This window comes from Caretta caretta, chromosome 5 (genome assembly GCF_965140235.1).
Source record: "Caretta caretta isolate rCarCar2 chromosome 5, rCarCar1.hap1, whole genome shotgun sequence".
Lineage (NCBI taxonomy): Eukaryota > Metazoa > Chordata > Testudines > Cheloniidae > Caretta > Caretta caretta.
Genome location: NC_134210.1, coordinates 129,415,644 through 129,435,402, shown reverse-complemented (window position 1 = coordinate 129,435,402; position 19,759 = coordinate 129,415,644). Strand labels below are relative to the sequence as shown.

The window sequence follows — 19,759 nt, the reverse complement described above, 5'->3', positions numbered from 1 at the left end:
TTCAGTTTGGAAGCAAATGGCTGCTCTCGGCTTTGTTGCTCTTTGAAGCTTTGCAAGAATCCACAGGCATGCTATTGTCCCATTCCCAATCTCTAGCAACCTGGAAATGGCTGGACCCACTCAGAACAATGCAACCCATGTTGCAAGAACCTGAGTGGCGTTCCCGTTCCTTTTTCTGTCCTCAAAGAAGGGGAGAAAAACAGAGCCAGGCTCTGTCTGAATCATAGAATCATAGAATATCAGGGTTGGAAGGGACCTCAGGAGGTCATCTAGTCCAACCCCCTGCTCAAAGCAGGACCACTCCCCAATTAAATCATCTCAGCCAGGGCTTTGTCAAGCCTGACCTTAAAAACTTCTAAGGAACGAGATTCTACCACCTCCCTAGGTAAAGCATTCCAGTGCTTCACCACCCTCCTAGTGAAAAAGTTTCTCCTAATATCCAACCTAAACCTCCCCCACTGCACCTTGAGACCATTACTCCTTATCCTGTCCTCTTCTACCACTGAGAATAGTCTAGAACCATCCTCTTTGGAACCACCTCTCAGGTAGTTGAAAGCAGCTATCAAATCCCCCCTCATTCTTCTCTTCTGCAGACTAAACAATCCCAGTTCCCTCAGCCTCTCCTCATAAGTCATATGTTCCAGAACGCTAATCATTTTTGTTGCCCTTCGCTGGACTCTCTCCAATTTATCCACATCCTTGTAGTGTGGGGCCCAAAACTGGACACAGTACTCCAGGTGAGGCCTCACCAATGTCGAATAGAGGGGAACAATCACGTCCCTTGATCTGCTGGCTATGCCCCTACTTATACATCCCAAAATGCCATTGGCCTTCTTGGCAACAAGGGCACACTGTTGACTCATATCCAGCTTCTCGTCCACTGTCACCCCAGGTCCTTTTCCGCAGAACTGCTGCCTAGCCATTCGGTCCCTAGTCTGTAGCAGTGCATTGGATTCTTCCGTCCTAAGTGCAGGACTCTGCACTTATCCTTGTTGAACCTCATCAGATTTCTTTTGGCCCAATCCTCCAATTTGTCTAGGTCCCTCTGTATCCTATCCCTACCTGCCACCATATCTACCACTCCTCCTCGTTTAGTATCATCCGCAAATTTGCTGCGAGTGCAATCCACATCATCCTCCAGATCATTTATGAAGATATTGAACAAAACTGGCCCCAGGACCAACCCTTGGGGCACTCCACTTGATACCGGCTGCCATCTAGACATGGAGCCATTGATCACTATCCGTTGAGCCCGACAATCTAGCCAACTTTCTACCCACCTTATAGTGCATTCATCCAGCCCATACTTCTTTAACTTGCTGACAAGAATACTGTGGGAGACCGTGTCAAAAGCTTTGCTAAAGTCAAGAAACAATACATCCACTGCTTTCCCTTCATCCACAGAACCAGTAATCTCATCATAGAAGGCAATTAGATTAGTCAGGCATGACCTCCCTTGGTGAATCCATACTGACTGTTCTTGATCACTTTCCTCTCCTCTAAGTGCTTCAGGATTGATTCCTTGAGGACCTGCTCCATGATTTTTCCGGGGACTGAGGTGAAGCTGACTGGCCTGTAGTTCCCAGGATCCTCCTTCTTCCCTTTTTTAAAGATTGGCACTACATTAGCCTTTTTCCAGTCATCTGGGACTTCCCCTGATCGCCACGAGTTTTCAAAGATAATGGCCAATGGCTCTGCAATCACAGCCGCCAACTCCTTTAGCACTCTCGGATGCAACGCATCCGGCCCCATGGACTTGTGCACGTCCAGCTTTCCTAAATAGTCCCAAACCACTTCTTTCTCCACAGAGGGCTGGCCACCTACTCCCCATGCTGTGTTGCCCAGCACAGCAGTCTGGGAGCTGACCTTGTTCTTGAAGACAGAGGCAAAAAATCATTGAGTACATTTAGCTTTTTCCACCTCCTCTGTCACTAGGTTGCCTCCCTCATTCAGTAAGGGGCCCACACTTTCCTTGGCTTTCTTCTTGTTGCCAACATACCTGAAGAAACCTTTCTTGTTACTCTTAACATCTCTTGCTAGCTGCAGCTCCAGGTGTGATTTGGCCCTCCTGATTTCATTCCTACATGCCCGAGCAACATTTTTATACTCTTCCCTGGTCATATGTCCAGTCTTCCACATCTTGTAAGCTTCTTTTTTATGTTTAAGATCCGCAAGGATTTCACTGTTAAGCAAAGCTGGTCCCCTGCCATATTTACTATTCTTTCGACACATCGGGATGGTTTGTCCCTGTAACCTCAACAGGGATTCCTTGAAATACAGCCAGCTCTCCTGGACTCCTTTCCCCCTCATGTTATTCCCCCAGGGGATCCTACCCATCAGTTCCCTGAGGGAGTCAAAGTCCGCTTTCCTGAAGTTCAGGGTCCGTATTCTGCTGCTTCTCTTTCTTCCCTGTGTCAGGATCCTGAACTCGACCAACTCATGGTCACTGCCTCCCAGATTCCCATCCACTTTAGCTTCCCCTACTAATTCTTCCAGGTTTGTGAGCAGCAGGTCAAGAAAAGCTCTCTCCCTAGTTGGCTCCTCCAGCACTTGCACCAGGAAATTGTCCCCTACATTTTCCAAAAACTTCCTGGATTGTCTGTGCACCGCTGTAGTGCTCTCCCAGCAGATATCAGGATGATTAAGGTCGCCCATGAGAACCAGGGCGTGCGATCTAGTAGCTTCTGCGAGTTGCCGGAAGAAAGCCTTATCCCCCTGGTCTGGTGGTTTATAGCAGACTCCCGCCACTACATCACTTCTAAACTTAATCCAGAGACACTCAGGTTTTTCTGCAGTTTCATACCGGAGCTCTGAGCAGTCATACTGCTCCCTTACATACAGTGCTACTCCCCCACCTTTTCTGCCCTGCCTGTCCTTCCTGAACAGTTTATAACCATCCATGACAGTACTCCAGTCATGTGAGTTATCCCACCAAGTCTCTGTTATTCCAATCACGTCATAATTCCTTGACATCACCAGGACCTCCAGTTCTCTCTGCTTGTTTCCAAGGTTTTGTGCATTTGTATATAGGCACTTGAGATAACCTGCTGATCGCCCCTCATTCTCAGTATGAGGTAGGAGCCCTCCCCTCACAGACGTTCCTGCCTGTGCTTCCTCCCGGTATCCTGCTTGCCCACTTACCGCAAGGCTTTGGTCTCCTTCCCCCGGTGAACCTAGTTTAAAACCCTCCTCACTAGGTTAGCCAGCCTGCTCGCAAAGATGCTCTTCCCTCTCTTCGTTAGGTGGAGCCCGTCTCTGCCCAGCACTCCTTCTTCATGGAACACCATCCAATGGTCAAAGAATCCAAAGCCTTCTCTCCGACACCACCTGCGTAGCCACTCGTTGACTTCCACGATTCGATGGTCCCTATCCCAGCCTTTTCCTTCCACGGGGAGGATGGATGAGAACACCACTTGCGTCTCAAACTCCTTTATTCTTCTTCCCAGAGCCACGTAGTCCGCAGTGATCCACTCAAGGTCATTCTTGGCAGTATCATTGGTGCCCACGTGGAGAAGCAGGAAGGGGTAGCGATCCGAGGGCTTGATGAGTCTCGGCAGTCTCTCCGTCACATCGCAAATCTTAGCCCCGGCAAGCAGCAGACTTCTCTGTTTTCCCGGTCAGGGCGGCAGATAGATGACTCAGTCCCCCTGAGGAGAGAGTCCCCGACCACCACCACCTGCCTCCTTCTCTTGGGAGTGGTGGTCGTGGAACCCCCAACCTCAGGACAGCACATCTCATGCCTTCCAACCAGCGGAGTCTCCTTCTGCTTTCTCCCCCCAGACGTACATCTGACCATGTTCCTAAAGGAGCCAAAGTTCAAAATGGAGGTTCTCAAGTTCACTCAGACAATCGTATGCAGATTATCTTCCATCGATCCATTTACCACCCCACAAACTATTCCCTTGTTATGTACGAGGGTACCACCTGTTCCAGCTCCAATCAATGCCATTCAGTCAGACCCACGCTCTGAGTCTTTTCCATGGTACTGTTAATAACAACTTCAGGGAAGGATGGCATTCATGCCTATCCTTTCCTAGACAGTTTGCTGTTTAGGGCTCTGCATAGAGAGAGAGCATAAACCACACACAGCGTTTCCATTTCTAGAGCATCTTGGATTCATGACAGGCATGACATCAGGGAAATCAATCATAGGTTTTGAGGCGATGATGGATACCATTAGGTACAAGTCTCATCTTGGGAGAATGTTGGCAGAAGATGAAGATGGCCATAAAGGAAAAGAACAAGTGGTGCTTCCAAAAAAAAAAAAAGAAAGAAAAAAGGTCCAATCTCTGCAGGAGGCGATTGAGAATGCAGAGATGTGTTTCAATGGACCTAAGTTCATGTAATTGTTATCCAGCTACTCTTTTAAGCCCCTCTGCATCTCTCCTTATCACAGTGATTGGCAGATGTCAAGGTCCTATGGCCTGTTCTTCCATTCCTTCAACAAGTGAATGCAGAGAATCAGATTGTTTGAAGGAATCTCTCATGAGTGAACCAGGCAGAGCCACCCTTTTGGTAGACCCTAACCGAAGATAATGGGAGCTACATGCAGTTCTGTGCTGTAAAAAGCCCATCGTAGGGGATCTGAAGATACCAGCATGCTAGAAAATAATAGCATAATTTTATCTGAGTTTACTTTAAAATTCCCTTTCTTCAGTTTATAAGGACCATGGCCCCGGCCCATTGTGGAAACAGAGTGGACATCTAGAGTACAGATGGAAATTGATATCCAAAGCTTTGGGATTATTTTATCTGGGGAAATTATTCCCATACACTTCAGTAGGAGAAACTTTTCCTTTGCAAAATATTATCATCCCAACTTCTAGTGTAGGAAAATAAGATGGCATTATCGTTGGTGCAGAAGTTGTCTCAAGCAATAGAAACTTCATTGGAGGACTGGTCTGCGTCTGCTTCTGCTTGCAAGCAGGCTGAAATTTAACAGCTCGGTGCACCCTTTATAACAGGTCTCCCGACCTTATTACTGTGAGAGGAAATTTTCAGGTGATATTGTATAAATATTCCTATTTTGTGTGTCTCTTACATAAAGCTGTACATGATATATTTAATAATTTACTTACAGAACAGCAAAGACAACATAGAATCATAGAATCATAGAATATCAGGGTTGGAAGGGACCTCAGAAGGTCATCTAGTCCAACCCCCTGCTCGAAGCAGGACCAATTCCCAGTTAAATCATCCCAGCCAGGGCTTTGTCAAGCCTGACCTTAAAAACCTCTAAGGAAGGAGATTCTACCACCTCCCTAGGTAACGCATTCCAGTGTTTCACCACCCTCTTAGTGAAAAAGTTTTTCCTAATATCCAATCTAAACCTCCCCCACTGCAACTTGAGACCATTACTCCTCGTTCTGTCATCTGCTACCATTGAGAACAGTCTAGAGCCATCCTCTTTGGAACCCCCTTTCAGGTAGTTGAAAGCAGCTATCAAATCCCCCCTCATTCTTCTCTTCTGCAGGCTAAACAATCCCAGCTCCCTCAGCCTCTCCTCATAACTCATGTGTTCCAGACCCCTAATCATTTTTGTTGCCCTTCGCTGGACTCTCTCCAATTTATCCACATCCTTCTTGAAGTGTGGGGTCCAAAACTGGACACAGTACTCCAGATGAGGCCTCACCAATGTCGAATAGAGGGGAATGATCACGTCCCTCGATCTGCTCGCTATGCCCCTACTTATACATCCCAAAATGCCATTGGCCTTCTTGGCAACAAGGGCACACTGCTGACTCATATGCAGCTTCTCGTCCACTGTCACCCCTAGGTCCTTTTCCGCAGAACTGCTGCCTAGCCATTCGGTCCCTAGTCTGTAGCTGTGCATTGGGTAATTCCGTCCTAAGTGCAGGACCCTGCACTTATCCTTATTGAACCTCATCAGATTTCTTTTGGCCCAATCCTCCAATTTGTCTAGGTCCTTCTGTATCCTATCCCTCCCCTCCAGCGTATCTACTACTCCTCCCAGTTTAGTATCATCCGCAAATTTGCTGAGAGTGCAATCCACACCATCCTCCAGATCATTTATGAAGATATTGAACAAAACCGGCCCCAGGACCGACCCTTGGGGCACTCCACTTGATACCGGCTGCCAACTAGACATGGAGCCATTGATCACTACCCGTTGAGCCCGACAATCTAGCCAGCTTTCTACCCACCTTATAGTGCATTCATCCAGCCCATACTTCCTTAACTTGCTGACAAGAATACTGTGGGAGACCGTGTCAAAAGCTTTGCTAAAGTCAAGAAACAATTTACTTACAGGCTTTTCATGTATGTTAAATATACCTTTTCAGTTCAGTTTTACTGCTGGGAAGTTGTGATCGCTGTCTGACTAGTACCCTTGCGGTTGGAGAAATTACAAGGCATTTATCTTTCACACTGTCAGTTGGTTGATTAAACAAGTTAACAGTTTGCTTTTTTCCTTGTCCAGGTAATGATTTAGGCAGGGTGCTTCGCTGGGGAGCTGGTTATAGTGGGGAAGATCCCTACTCGGTTCTGATATCTGTAGATGAAGCTGATGATGTACTTATGGATCGCTGGACCATCCTTTTAGATGCTCAGGAGGCTGTTGAAAGTGCAGAGAATGGTATTTTGGAACCTGAGCCTCCAAAGGTATTTCACGGTTTTGTTTTCTAGAAACTATTGGTTTATTACAGGATGAATGAAATTATAGTGTACCATAGCTGCTTGTAATTTGTCTTTTATTTCAACACACCTTTGGGTGTTACTATAATAATTCTATATGGCTTAGCTCATTCACTAAACCTGCGGGTGAAGAAAGGTAAACCTGATGTGCTGTTTTGAGTACAGTTCTAAAACACTTGAAGTCAGAGATTAGTTACACAATATATTCTTTATGGACATTTTAGATATTAATTATTTCTCTGGCACAAAGCATGTCTGCCTGGGACGGTAACTGATTACAAGTGCTCAGTTAACAGTAGTTGTGTCTGCTTTCAGAAGTTGGGAAGGAATGGGTTCCCAGCTCAGGCGAGAATAGATTCGGTTGAGAGAAAGCTCTTTGAAGGAAGATCAAAGCTACATTTCAGACCTCTATAGTGGAACTGGAATCCTTACACTTTGTTAAACAATCCAGAAAGTTACTTATTAAAGTTCTGCTAGACATCACTAGCGTGAGGTTCAGTAAAACTTTAATTTAACCATCTACCTTATCTCTTTCCCTGTTTGCATATAGTGTCTTTTAAGTGAAAATCTTGCTTGACAGGCTCTCGTGACATCAGATCTCCTTGTTTGGGAAAGGGAGAATGTCGTTTGCAGATGTAATCCTGGGACTCGTTGTTTAAAGTCTGGTTCTGTTTTAAGACAAAACAAGACATAAGAGAAAAAGAGAAGAATAGCAGATGATTACCAAAAAATAGAGATTCTGTCTTTGCAGTTCAGTTGCTGGAACACCCCAGGCTCAGTACGTGGCTTGTAACTTTATTAGCCACTCAGGGATTTTTAAGCAGAATCAGGCTGTGAAGTCATTGTGGTTAGCTTACCACTCTGGTCACAATAGTGCGTTGCAAGGGTAGATTTGTCCTGGCCGTCTAAATTGTCTAAAGATGGAAGGCAGAGAGAGAGAGAGAGTGTGTGGGTATGTGCCAGGAGGAAAAATGCTGTGGTTGAAACTGACACACTGGGGAGGATTTAATAATAGAAACATGAGGTTCACACCAAAGGAGTTGCTCAGGACACAGATGTGAAAATGTTGGTGTTCTCTGGTTCCATCTTCTGGTCTGGTGTGTTTAGAACATCTTTCAGGATAAAGAAACAAAGGCTTCATGATGTGACAGCCGTGATGGTGATACTGTTTAATGCTTCCTTCCACACATACACAATTTGCCAAGTTCTCCCCTATAGTGACACCATGAAGGGAAATATGAAAAAAACGAATGTCTTTAGAAATTGGTTTAATCTGGGACAACGAACAGTACAATTTCTCGGTCATAGTCATATGGTTATTAAATGGTAGCACTAGGTCGAGCGAAGGTTGTTTAGGTGCATTTCCATGCTTTACCTTGTTTGGGTTTCTTTTAAATGTAACCTTATTAATTGCAGATTTCCTGGGTTTGGAATGCTTGGTTTAGGAATAATTACTATATCCCTGCAGTGTTTTTCACCCAGAAGTTACTGATAAATACTCTCAACCATATTTTCATTTTAATGTTGTGTTTTGTACTGGGGCTATCTATGAGAGAAAATGTACTCCTAAATTGCTTTGTGTGCAGTGACTTGAAAAATCGGCAAATGTCAATTTCACTGAAAATTTTCAGTACCAATATGGGACCCTTTGATGTGGTACATCTGAGTCTCAGTGGTATACCACAGTATAATGCTATTTTTGTTTTGTTTTTCAGATTGTACAAATGAACAACTATTGTGGCCTTGGAATTGATGCAGAATTGACCTTGGGCTTTCACCATGCTCGAGAAGAAGAACCAGGCAAATTTAATAGCAGGTAATCTCAGGAAAAATCTTTGTGAACTGAATGTTCATAGTACCACATATGCAGAGTCTATGTATGATATAACAACTCTACAGGCATTCACAAATAGTGGTGCGTGACGTAGTGTACAAACCACACACATCAGGAAAGAGTTAATGGCCTGCTTTTTTGGGCAGGTGAAACAGCCCTGCCTGAAGCAAGTATGAGGCTTTGAGGGAAGTGCTAAAAAGGGAGAGTCCAGCTCTGGTAGACCCTGGCAGGAGGCAGAGCAGATCTGCAGCTTTCACTGCAGGAGAGCAGGCTGCCTGAGGCCAGGAACCAAGAAAGCCAGCAGACTGTCAGTCTCCCCATGGAAGGGTTGGCCTGGCAGGAGCCGGTTGCCTTCTTTGGCTGCCAGCAACTGACTTAGGCTTGCATGAGCCCTGGCGGGGTGGGAAGTGTGCACTTTCCTGGGACTCTGCAGAGCGTGGCAGGGCTGACGAGTGTGGTAAGGATTGAGCCCAGCAGGGACAGAAGAATTTACATTTCTTTGTTTGTTTTGGACTTGGCGAGCCCCAGCAGGGGTGGAACTTTTACAGGATCTAGTCAGAGGGCTAAGTCACCTCAACCGGGAAGGCGCCAGAGGCTGTGGGGATCAGTTGGAGACCTTGAGGACAGAGGCAGAACCACTGCCCCACCCCCATAAGGGGGCTTGCAGGGAGGGTACTCGGTCACATGGTGCTTCCAAAAATGGAAAACAAAACATCAGGTTACAGTCAGATCCATGTGATAAGAGTGTTAGTCTGCCTGATTTTTACAGACAATAGCATGCTAGAGGCAATCAAAAGTACAATGTTTGGGAAGCACTTGGTCATGGTTTCGAAATTTACTTCTTTTCCAATAGCTTTTATATTAAAATCAATGATCCAGGATATATGACAGCTGGCGGCATTAGTAGAAGTATGTACAGTAATATAAAGCAGGGAAAAATCCACATTACAAATTTTCAGTGTCCAGAATTTTCTTTGTACAACTTTGTACTGGAGTGTGTGTGTGTATTTATGACCTCCCATGGAACATATTGTTTTATGTATACATATATATAAAAAACACAATCTGTTTTATTTATTTATTACAATCTGTTTCATGGGAGGTCATAAACACAAAAAACAAACAAAAACCCCACAAAACCCTCTTCTAAGAACACCAAGAAAAAGAAATAACCTCTGTATGTAATTAGTCAATTCAGCAATTCTTCAACATCACTTTCAGTAAGCGCAATCCACCACTGTTTTATATCCATCTTTGATTGTGCTTGAAAGATCCTTTGATTTGTCTTTATGATACCAGCACAAACAGTCATACTCATGGATTAAATAAACCCTAATTATTTATATTCAGAAATACTGCAACCAGTTATCAATACTGTAAAACATTATCCAGTCCTCTCCCCATTACAGTTTGATATCAGTATTCTCAAGCAGTATATTTTTCTCAAGAGTTAAGATAATGAAAATCTACTGTTCGTGTTCTCATACATTACAAAGTACATGGGAAAAATAGCACTTAACACTGTATGTACTGCGTACGAGTAATACATTCAAGAACTATATTACTTACAAAAAAAAAATTAAATCTTCTCCAACCCTCTGGATTGAGAACAGAAAATAACAAGCATTGACTATAAAGTATAACTAGAACAGTGCACAGAGAAAATAATTTTAGCCTTGTTTGTGTAATTAATACAATGTAAAGTTACACAGACACATGTATATAGATAGTTCATACAAAACCAACTACATTAAAAGAACAGCAAGGTTGCAAAGTGAAGTACTCAAAAGTCAGGAAATGATGCAACCTTAACTTTTTTCTTTGTACGTAAGCAGTACAATACTAGATGACAGTATTTTTTCCACAGGATCCCTGTCTCAATGAGTGCAGAAGATGAACAATACTCTGTGAAGGGAGGCAGTGGTTCAATTTGTCTTACATGAGTTATTGTGTATGTGTGTGAATATGTTGTTCACTATATCGGTGGGGGGTGAGGGGGCCTCAAGGGTAGAGAAGAAAGGGAAATTCCTCCTAATGGTTGATACAAGACAAACTTGAATTATCATCTTAAATAAACTTTACATGTTGTATGTACCATGCTGTACTTACTGCTTGGTTAAGTTTGTTGCTGAATGTTTCTTCTCATTAAAGTTAATTGATAAATTTAGGTATACCAATCCAACTTCTTAAAATGAAACCTTAAATCAGTCAAAAAAACCACTGCATACATATACTTTGCACAGATGTATTCTGGTGAGGATTTTGCACTATTTTGTATTCAGAAATGAAATATCTATGATACTCGTATCTGGAGTTTAAAATATGTGCACAGCTTCCCAGGGCATTTTAATTTTAGCATTATGCGTTCGATACAGAGCCATATGATAAAGTAAATCTGAGCCAAAGTATCAGATGAGAAAGCTCTAGTTTGAAAATCCAAGATTCTTTTAGCTACTATTGAATAAGTGTGTGATCCCACAACAGACCACTATTCAGGAAAGCATCTCTATTCAGGACAACATTAAGTGCATGCCTAAAATGAAACATGGACTTACACGCTGGCCTGAATCAAGGCATTAGACTTGAAAATACTCTGAAGCGTTTGTATGTCTATGGAGTGTCCATGCAGAGCACTCTATTTTGCGTGCTTTCTCTTCTATTGTCCTTCCTAATACAGTGTTGCATTCTGTTTGTAATTGGGGTCTTGGTCTTACTTCCCAGTCCAGGTAAAATATAGTGCTTGGTTTTGGGGTAGGGTTTAAGTATCTTCTCACAGAATTTTAAAGCTTTTTTTGTGCCTCACAAGCATTATGCATATATTAATGCCTCACAAGCATTATGCATATATTAATGCCTCACAAGCATTATGCATATATTAATGCTTTAATTTTTAAGGTCAGGCTTGACAAAGCCCTGGCTGGGATGATTTAATTGGGTATGGGTCCTGCTTTTGAGCAGGGGGTTGGACTAGATGACCTCCTGAGGTCCCTTCCAACCCTGATATTCTATGATTCTATGATTAACTTACACTTGAGGTTGTTTTGAAAGGTCAAACTCATAAGTAAAGGAGCAAGCCTGATGTCTTACATGTCATACATTTCTCTTTGATGTTTAATGGTAGATATTTTTAGTCATATTTGGTGTGGCTACTTTTACAGATGGTCTTTAAGAACTTGACTGTTGCACTTAAGTTTGCTTGCTTATATGCAGTAATACATTTTGAACATTTTTCTTTTTTTTTTTTGGAAAATCATGTTTGTTTTTTGCGTGGCATGGAGTATTGCAGTAGCTTTCTAGTGACTTATAATTGGTCAGCAGAGTTTATAATGTAGGGAGTATAATCATAATGACATTCTAAATAGCTTTTGTGTACCTTGAGACTGTTTTTCCTCCTCATATAGCTAAAAGCACATAGCAGTTCATGTGCAATGTTCTAAGGAAAGACAGGAATAGGCTCCAAGTGTTTTTGCTGTAGGCATACTGAATTAATATTTGGAGCAGCTGCTAATGTCTCATTTATTTATTTGCTTTAGATGAAATGTAGCCACATGTACATTTACAATTCCGTCTCTTCTGGTGATTTTTATCATGCTGCACCAAATTACAAATGTCTAGTAATGGGTGACACTATAGGAGCTTCTAGTGTCGTGTTTAAGAGTTGTACATGAGAGGAAAAAGGACAGATTCCCAAACAGAATGAGATTCGTGTGTAAACAGAATGAGATTGGCCGGTTCTTAGGAGATCTGTTTGGAAAACTGATTTTCGTTCCCACAAAAATCTATTTTTGTCCCCAGAAATGTCAGATGTGTTTGCAAAACAAAATTTTGAAGAAAAAAAATCATCTCATGTCAACTGAAATGTCCTTTAGATTTTGTTTTTCTATTTTAATTGGTTTTTATGTTAAAATACATTTCAAAATGAAAAGTCCTTTTGAAATGAAAAATTGAAACTTTCATTCCAAAAATGTCCTGTTTTAACATCTTCAAAAATGTGGTTGAAATAGATTCGTTTCAATGAAAAATTTGGATTTTGTTGAAATGGCATTTTCTGACGGAAAACTGAGTTGTGATCTTCTCCACTCAGCAGAAGTACTTCATTATTGCTGCCTTTCAGACATAAATAGATTTGTCACAAATCACCTTAAGATTGTTGTTAATGGGTATATAATGACTAATCAAGGATTTGATAAAGCCAAAATTAATTTGTTTTGTACGCCTGCCTATAAGCGCAGCTGCCAATGCTAATTGTAATTGTTTGTTTCTAGTATGTGTAATACACTCCCCAGGGAGCCGTGAACTATAAGCCATTGTGTTGCCTTTCCAAAGGAGAACTTTGCCCTGGCTTAAACTATGACACACCAGTTTTGGTAGCCTCACCAGTCAACTCCCTGAGACTCTGCCAGTCTTAACCTTGCCTTGCAGGTTACATCTGATGCTCCCGAGGTCCCCAGAGACGTCTCTGCAATATCCAGTCCCTCTCATTGGCAATCACAGAATTTATTAAGTCTGCTGTCTCCAAAGAGATAGAGTGTACAACTGCCTGTTGGCTCCCTGAGGATATGCTCTTTACCTTTATGCACAGCATGGGGATGGTTTTATAGTAAAACAAGTTTATTAATAAAGAGCATAGATTTAAGTGGCACTAAGAGAAAGAAAAAGAGACAGGTGTGGGTACAAATAAAACAAAAGTAAAAACATGCTTTCTAGTGTCTACAACTTAACAGTTCACAGTCCTGGTCTCAGGCAATTTCTCACCTACAGTCAGTTCCCAGAGTCTTCGACCCAGATTGCTGAAGGATCCACCTTTCACAGATTCCAAGAGCTCTGGCCTCTTTTGTTCCTTAAGTGATGTATACATAAGGGCTTCTATCCCCTTCTTTTTATAGTCTAGTAAACCTTTGAAATGTGTATCCCCAGATAAGTTCTTCTCCCCTGCTGTGTGTTTCTTCCTGGTCACTTCCCAGCCCCCCAGTTGATTTGTATGTCAGTGTAACTTTCATTGCTCAGTTTACTTTGCAGACACAGGCAAACGAACGTTCCTTTGTCAAGAGCAAACTTGTTTATCTACTCTTCCCCCAAAGCATATTTTAGGAAAGTATTCCCAGCATGCGCACGCAACTCTTTACATGCCACCCGTAGATATATCACACAGTGATAGTAGTGACCCACATGATACCAGTTTTTACATGATACTTAACAAGACACGGTGTTTGGCTAAATATTCTGACTGAGATGTGCAGAGTGTGTCCTTTAACAGTTGGCATAAAGGGGCTTTGGGGTCACAGACTTATTACGGCAGTCACCATGGTAACAAGCTAAGGTCTTAAATGCGAAGGAGGTTATCAACGACTCAATTATTGATCGAGCTTCCCTGTTCATGAACTGTAAGTCCCTGCACCTGGTCTGTCACCTTGGACCACTTTTTAAAAAAGTGGTGGTTGTGGTCACCGCCACGTCAAGGTGCAGTTGTTCTGTTTACTGATCCTGAGGTACATGCTGCTCGGATGTGGTTGCTCTGCTCCTGCCTGTATCTGGGAGGCAAAACTGACATTCTGGTCCTCTCTCTAGAGAACCGAAATGTGTGAGGAGGAGTATTAAGGCGGTGGCATAACAGCCCTGGTGCTCCCTGGTGAAGGGACTTTTGACAGGGCCCCATGGAATTGTGCTGCAGAATCCAGTTTTTGTTTTAAAATACAATGTTTCTAGCCCTCCTTCTTGTGACGAGAACCTGGAAAATGTGAACTGATGCACGAGGTCTTCCTGAGTCCGCAGGAAGCACGACGTAACTCTCAGGTGTTACCTGCTTAGTTCACTAGGGCCCCGCTGGACACAGCTATTCCATGGCATTTTTTCCTAGAAAGCTTCAGGGGGAGGGATTTACCCTCTGAGACAGCCAGATGTCTCAGGCTTTATTTTCTGTGTATGAGTCCTATGGAGTGTGCCTATGGGGGTGCTTACAGTTCATCTCTCCCAGCTACAGTATTAAAACACAACTTCGCCCTTACTGCATTTACCAAGCCACCTTTAAGCCTTCTCTAGACTAGGGGAAAGTATTTCCTCTGTGATATTTGCATGGCATGGTAAATCTGTTAAAAATTCCTAAACAAATAAATAGTTAGCTAATATGGAGGGTGGGGAGGTGGGTTACATGTTTTAATTAAGTGCTATTTAAAATATGTTAGCACACCCTACCCAGCTAATGTTTTTAAAGATGCTGTCTGACCGAGGAGCTGATGTAATCCCTGCTAACATAGTGTGGTTCTTTGCACCTATTTAGTGACTAGAGTACCACAGGGGTTTGTCTACTACTACTGTCTACAAGCTAGTGGATCTGATCCTTTAGTTCAAACAGTGGAGGCTCATGCGTTTAGATCTAGAGATGCCTGCAGACGACTTATCCATAGCTGTCATTTTAGTAACCTGATTTTAAACAGCACTTAATTAAAATGTATTTGCTAAAATAACATTTAAAAATATTGTAAACAAGGCATTAACCTTGTCCTCAGTTTTTTTCGCTGTAAAATTGGAACACTTGCAAGTAGCTACATCACAGAATTGTTGGGTGTTATCAGTATAATAAGTATTTAGAAATTTTTCTCACTTCAGCTTGGGCAGTTTATATTTTCAAATGACTTATTTAGCGCTCTGTTTATCCAGACTCTTGATGGTTTATGGGCACAGTGCCAATTTTAATTATTCCGTGTTTTCACACTCAGTTTTCGAAGTAGTAGATTTTGATTAAAATAAAATTATTTTCAAGCAGAAAGCCTTCTGAAAGGCAGTTCTGAATATTTACTTGTATATGTTTCCATGTGTTCTATGCCTAATTCCTAAATTATCTTTCTGTCTATTCATTAAAATCTATATGAAGTAACAGTTTATCACCTGAAATAGCTTGATTTGTTGATTAAAACAAGAAGGCTTAAGTGTGATTTTAGTTAAAGGAAACTTTAAATTAACGTGTTCCAAAATTAGAAGAAAAGTGTTAGCTTAAATGAGCATGATTAAAACAGTGCCACAGTATAGTGTCAAACCTTGCAGTGACAGAGTGCTATTCTGTTCATAGGTTTCACAACAAAGGAGTATATGTAAAAGTTGGACTGCAGAGGATAAGTCACACCAGAAATCTTCACAGAGATATAAAACTTAAAGTGGACCAGCATGAAGTTGAGTTACCAAGTATCGAGGGACTCATTTTCATTAATATCCCCAGGTAAAACTGTGAGAAATGAGTCTGTGTTGGTACACATCAAACACCCTGTTGTACTCACCAAAATCTCTGTGGTCAATAGAACTAGATGAAAGGGGTTTTCTTTACTTTTTTTGGCTGGGATTTTCAAAGGTGTGTAAGGCAGCTAGCTGCTCAACTGGTATGAGATTCGGACAGATAACTCGCTTCAGTTCTTCTGAAAGTCCTGGCCTAAGTTCATAGAAACTAACCCTTGTTTTTATAGTGCAATGAGAACCACTTTGCTATCTCTACTCCTATTTCATAACATTTGTTTCTAGTAACTTTTACCAACTCCCGCACATTGCATGCAGGCTTTCTTTTTGTTTGCACAAATGTGTACTAGTTACTGAAATGTGTGCCACAGTATTTAACTGTGGCAACTATCTTAAAAGGCTCTATTAATTAGGGTTCTCTGTTAAGAGAAGTTAATTGGCTGTACTTTTTGTTCTAATTTAGGTCATGGCTTCAAGAGTTAGAGATTTTCTCTCTTTTTAAATCTATTTTTTTTTATTCCTGAGAGAACTAGAAAAGGAAAAAAATCATATCCACTGTTGAGCAGTAGCTGTGTATTGGAGATGCAAACATACTATTCTTACTGGAAATTCAAGCCTTTTCTAGGAAGTAAAATTATATTAATTTCCCACTGGCATCAGGATTTCAGGGGAATGATTTTGATTTGCTTAATTCTACAAAGCTATTTGAAGCCTAAATGTAATAATTTGATAGAGCAGTTTCTCAGTATTTAGCTTCCCTTCAACATATCATGTCTTCCGAAAGAAAAAACATATTGACATTACCAAAAACTCTGGTAACCTTCTGAGTAGTAATCATGAAAGTTAAGACTTTACAGGTTTAACCTGTGGTTTCCAGCAACCCAAAATGACATGAGGCTGTTTCCCTCTTATCCACTTTTCTCAGCTGAAAACCTACTTAGCCCTCCCCCACTGCTTTCACCTCTTCCCCCTTCCCTCCCCCACAGCAGTGTTATCAAGAGGTTACCAAATTTTAGGAAAGCAAATGCCGTGTTTTGTAAAGTGGAAAAGGAGAAATCCCTAACCCCACTCAAGGAGAATCTGTGGAAGAGCAGAATGGCTTCCTAAATTGTTAACCGATCAGATATTTGGATACTGCTTGAGTCTTGACAGATTCCGACATACTCTCAGCGGCCACGCTTGTGTGCTATGTTCCAGTTGGGGGTCTGGAGCTGATCTCTGGGGATCTGACCATGATAATCGATTTGAGAAACCAAGAATCGATGATGGCTTACTGGAAGTTGTGGGGGTGACTGGAGTTGTGCACATGGTAAGTTAGTGCTGAGCCTGCTTTTTGTTTGTTTGGGGGTACTGAGCAAGCGAAAACAGTGACTACTCACTTAACCCATGTTAAGCATCTCTGTGAATTTGCCCTGTGGTAAACATTTTGCTCAAAACATCTTCAAAAAATAATTTTAGGTTGTAAAATGAAGCACTTAAAAGTCAGAACACAAATGCCAAGAATTGTAAGAATACAAAATATATTAGTCAAGTTAGATTACAAAAGTAGTTGGCTGTTATGCTGTGGGGCAGTGGCTGTGATAGCCATTGGAGAGTGGGCTTAGACAGCTTTTGAAGCCTGCTCTGGAAATTCTTGTTCAGGTGCCCAAATTCAGCAATATATAGAAGGAAGCTGGAGCTGGATGGTAAAAAGTTTTAGAGGCATTGAGGGGTCTGCTGTACCACTTGTTCAAGTAAATGGAAATACTCCCAGTGATTTCAGAGGGCTTTGAATCAAGCCCTGAAAGACGTCCATATAAAGAATGGGACTGTTTAATTTAGAGAGATGTTAGCTGCACAAAACAATGAGAGATTAGGGCAGTTGGGTGCTTTTGTTTTCCCTCTTTCAAAATAGAAGTGGACGGTGAATGAAATTTCAAAGGCTGATAACTTAAAAAATGAAGTTAGAATAGGTAGAGATGGCTTCATTTTTTGCTTCCTTGGTTGCTTTATTAGGCTGTGGATCATTGGTACTACATATATTGTTGCAGCTTACCAATTTGAAACTCATTTATTGGAGGTTTGCTTTTACATCCCCTTTCAACTTGTAAACTTATTCCACATTGTTCATAAGCTTCTCAATAAAATTATAAGGAGAAAAATGATAAAAGGAATTACTAACATAATACTTTAAATAACCTGCGGCATTTAAGGTTATAAGGTGGATAGAAAGCTGGCTAGATTGTCGGGCTCAAAAGGTAGTGATCAGTGGCTCCATGTCTAGCTGGCAGCCGGTATCAAGTGGAGTGCCCCAAGGGTCGGTCCTGGGGCTGGTTTTGTTCAGTATCTTCATTAATGATCTGGAGGCTGGTGTGGCTTGCACCCTCAGCAAGTTTGCAGATGACACTAAACTGGGAGGAGAGGTAGATACGCTGGAGGGTAGGAATAGGATACAGAGGGCCCTAGACAAATTGGAGGATTGGGCCAAAAGAAATCTGATGAGGTTCAACAAGGACAAGTGCAGAGTCCTGCACTTAGGACGGAAGAATCCCATGCACCGCTACAGACTGGGGACCGAACGGCTAGGCAGCAGTTCTGCAGAAAAGGACCTAGGGGTTACAGTGGACGAGAAGCTGGATATGAGTCAACAGTGTGCCCTTGTTGCCAAGAAGGCCAATGGCATTTTGGGATGTATAAGTAGGGGCATTGCCAGCAGATTGAGGGACGTGATCGTTCCCCTTTATTCGACATTGGTGAGGCCTCATCTAGAGTACTGTGTCCAGTTTTGGGCCCCACACTACAAGAAGGATGTGGAAAAATTGGAAAGCGTCCAGTGGAGGGCAACAAAAATGATTAGGGGACTGGAACACATGACTTATGAGGAGAGGCTGAGGGAACTGTGATATTTTAGTCTGCGGAAGAGAAGAATGAGGGGAGATTTGATAGCTGCCTTCAACTACCTGAAAGGGGGTTCCAAAGAGGATGGATCTAGACTGTTCTTAGTGGTAGTAGATGACAGAACGAGGAGTAATGGTGTCAAATTGCAGTGGGGGAGGTTTAGGTTGGATATTAGGAAAACCTTTTTCACTAGGAGGGTGGTGAAGCACTGGAATGCGTTATCTAGGGAGGTGGTGGAATCTCCTGCCATAGAGGTTTTTAAGGTCAGGCTTGACAAAGCCCTGGCTGAGATGATTTAATTGGGGAGTGGTCCTGCTTTGAGCAGGGGGTTGGACTAGATGACCTCCTGAGGTCCCTTCCAACCCTGATATTCTATGATTAGCTAGCTAAGAATTTAGAATTCTTGGGTGAGCTAATCATGTGAATCAAAGATTAAGATAAAACCTCCAGCCCACAACTGCATGGGAGTAATTTGAGTAAACTGTTCGATCAGTAAGCTGGGATGATTTATTTGGAGATTGGTCCTGCTTTGAGCAGGGGGTTGGACTAGATGACCTCCTGAGGTCCCTTCCAACCCTGATATTCTATGATTCTATGATTTATTACCTTAAGATAGCAAAATCCTATGATGGCAGAGCACTTAGCACTAGACTTTATTTGAATTTATTATAATATAGTTGATTCTGTATATGATTTTTAAAATTCTTTATTTTTAACTAATTTAAAATCTCATTATTTTCTATGGTTTTTTTAGGTGTCTTTTGAGACAAAAATATTTTTGAACAAATCCTAATAAATGTGGTAGGCTGAGGATAACAATTACTTGGACTCCTTTATAAATGTAGACCCCAATCCTACAAATAAGTTGGCAGCAGCAGGGAGCCCCTTTGACTTCAGTGGTGCTCAGATGAAGTTGAGGTCCATTGGCTTGGAGCCACCTTCTGGATCAGGGCCTTACTGCAGCATAGGGTTAATGCAGGTGTTACTTTTGAAAATTTCAGGTCATAATTTTGGAATCTTCTAGGGGGTAGAAACCTCAGACAGGAAGAGGCCAGGATGTACTCCAGCGCTGCAAAAGTCTTAAGCATGATATGCACCTGTCCTTGCTTTTATAAGGCTTATTTGTACCAATAAATACCAGAGAGTTTTAGAAAATAATGGCAGTTCTGA

The 19,759-nt window shown here is 42.1% G+C and overlaps 1 protein-coding gene across 3 annotated transcripts in view; it reads left to right on the top strand.

The window, feature by feature from the left end:
* The window catches only part of DGKQ (diacylglycerol kinase theta), a 172,375-nt gene that overhangs the window by 142,680 nt on the left and 9,936 nt on the right, over positions 1–19,759 (top strand). For all 3 annotated transcript variants that reach the window (XM_075128887.1, XM_048850017.2, XM_048850016.2), the window contains 4 exons: positions 6,440–6,621; positions 8,370–8,470; positions 15,555–15,701; positions 16,910–17,021. In XM_075128887.1, the coding sequence (XP_074984988.1) occupies positions 6,440–6,621; positions 8,370–8,470; positions 15,555–15,701; positions 16,910–17,021 (542 nt within the window). The remainder of the gene's footprint in view (positions 1–6,439; positions 6,622–8,369; positions 8,471–15,554; positions 15,702–16,909; positions 17,022–19,759) is intronic.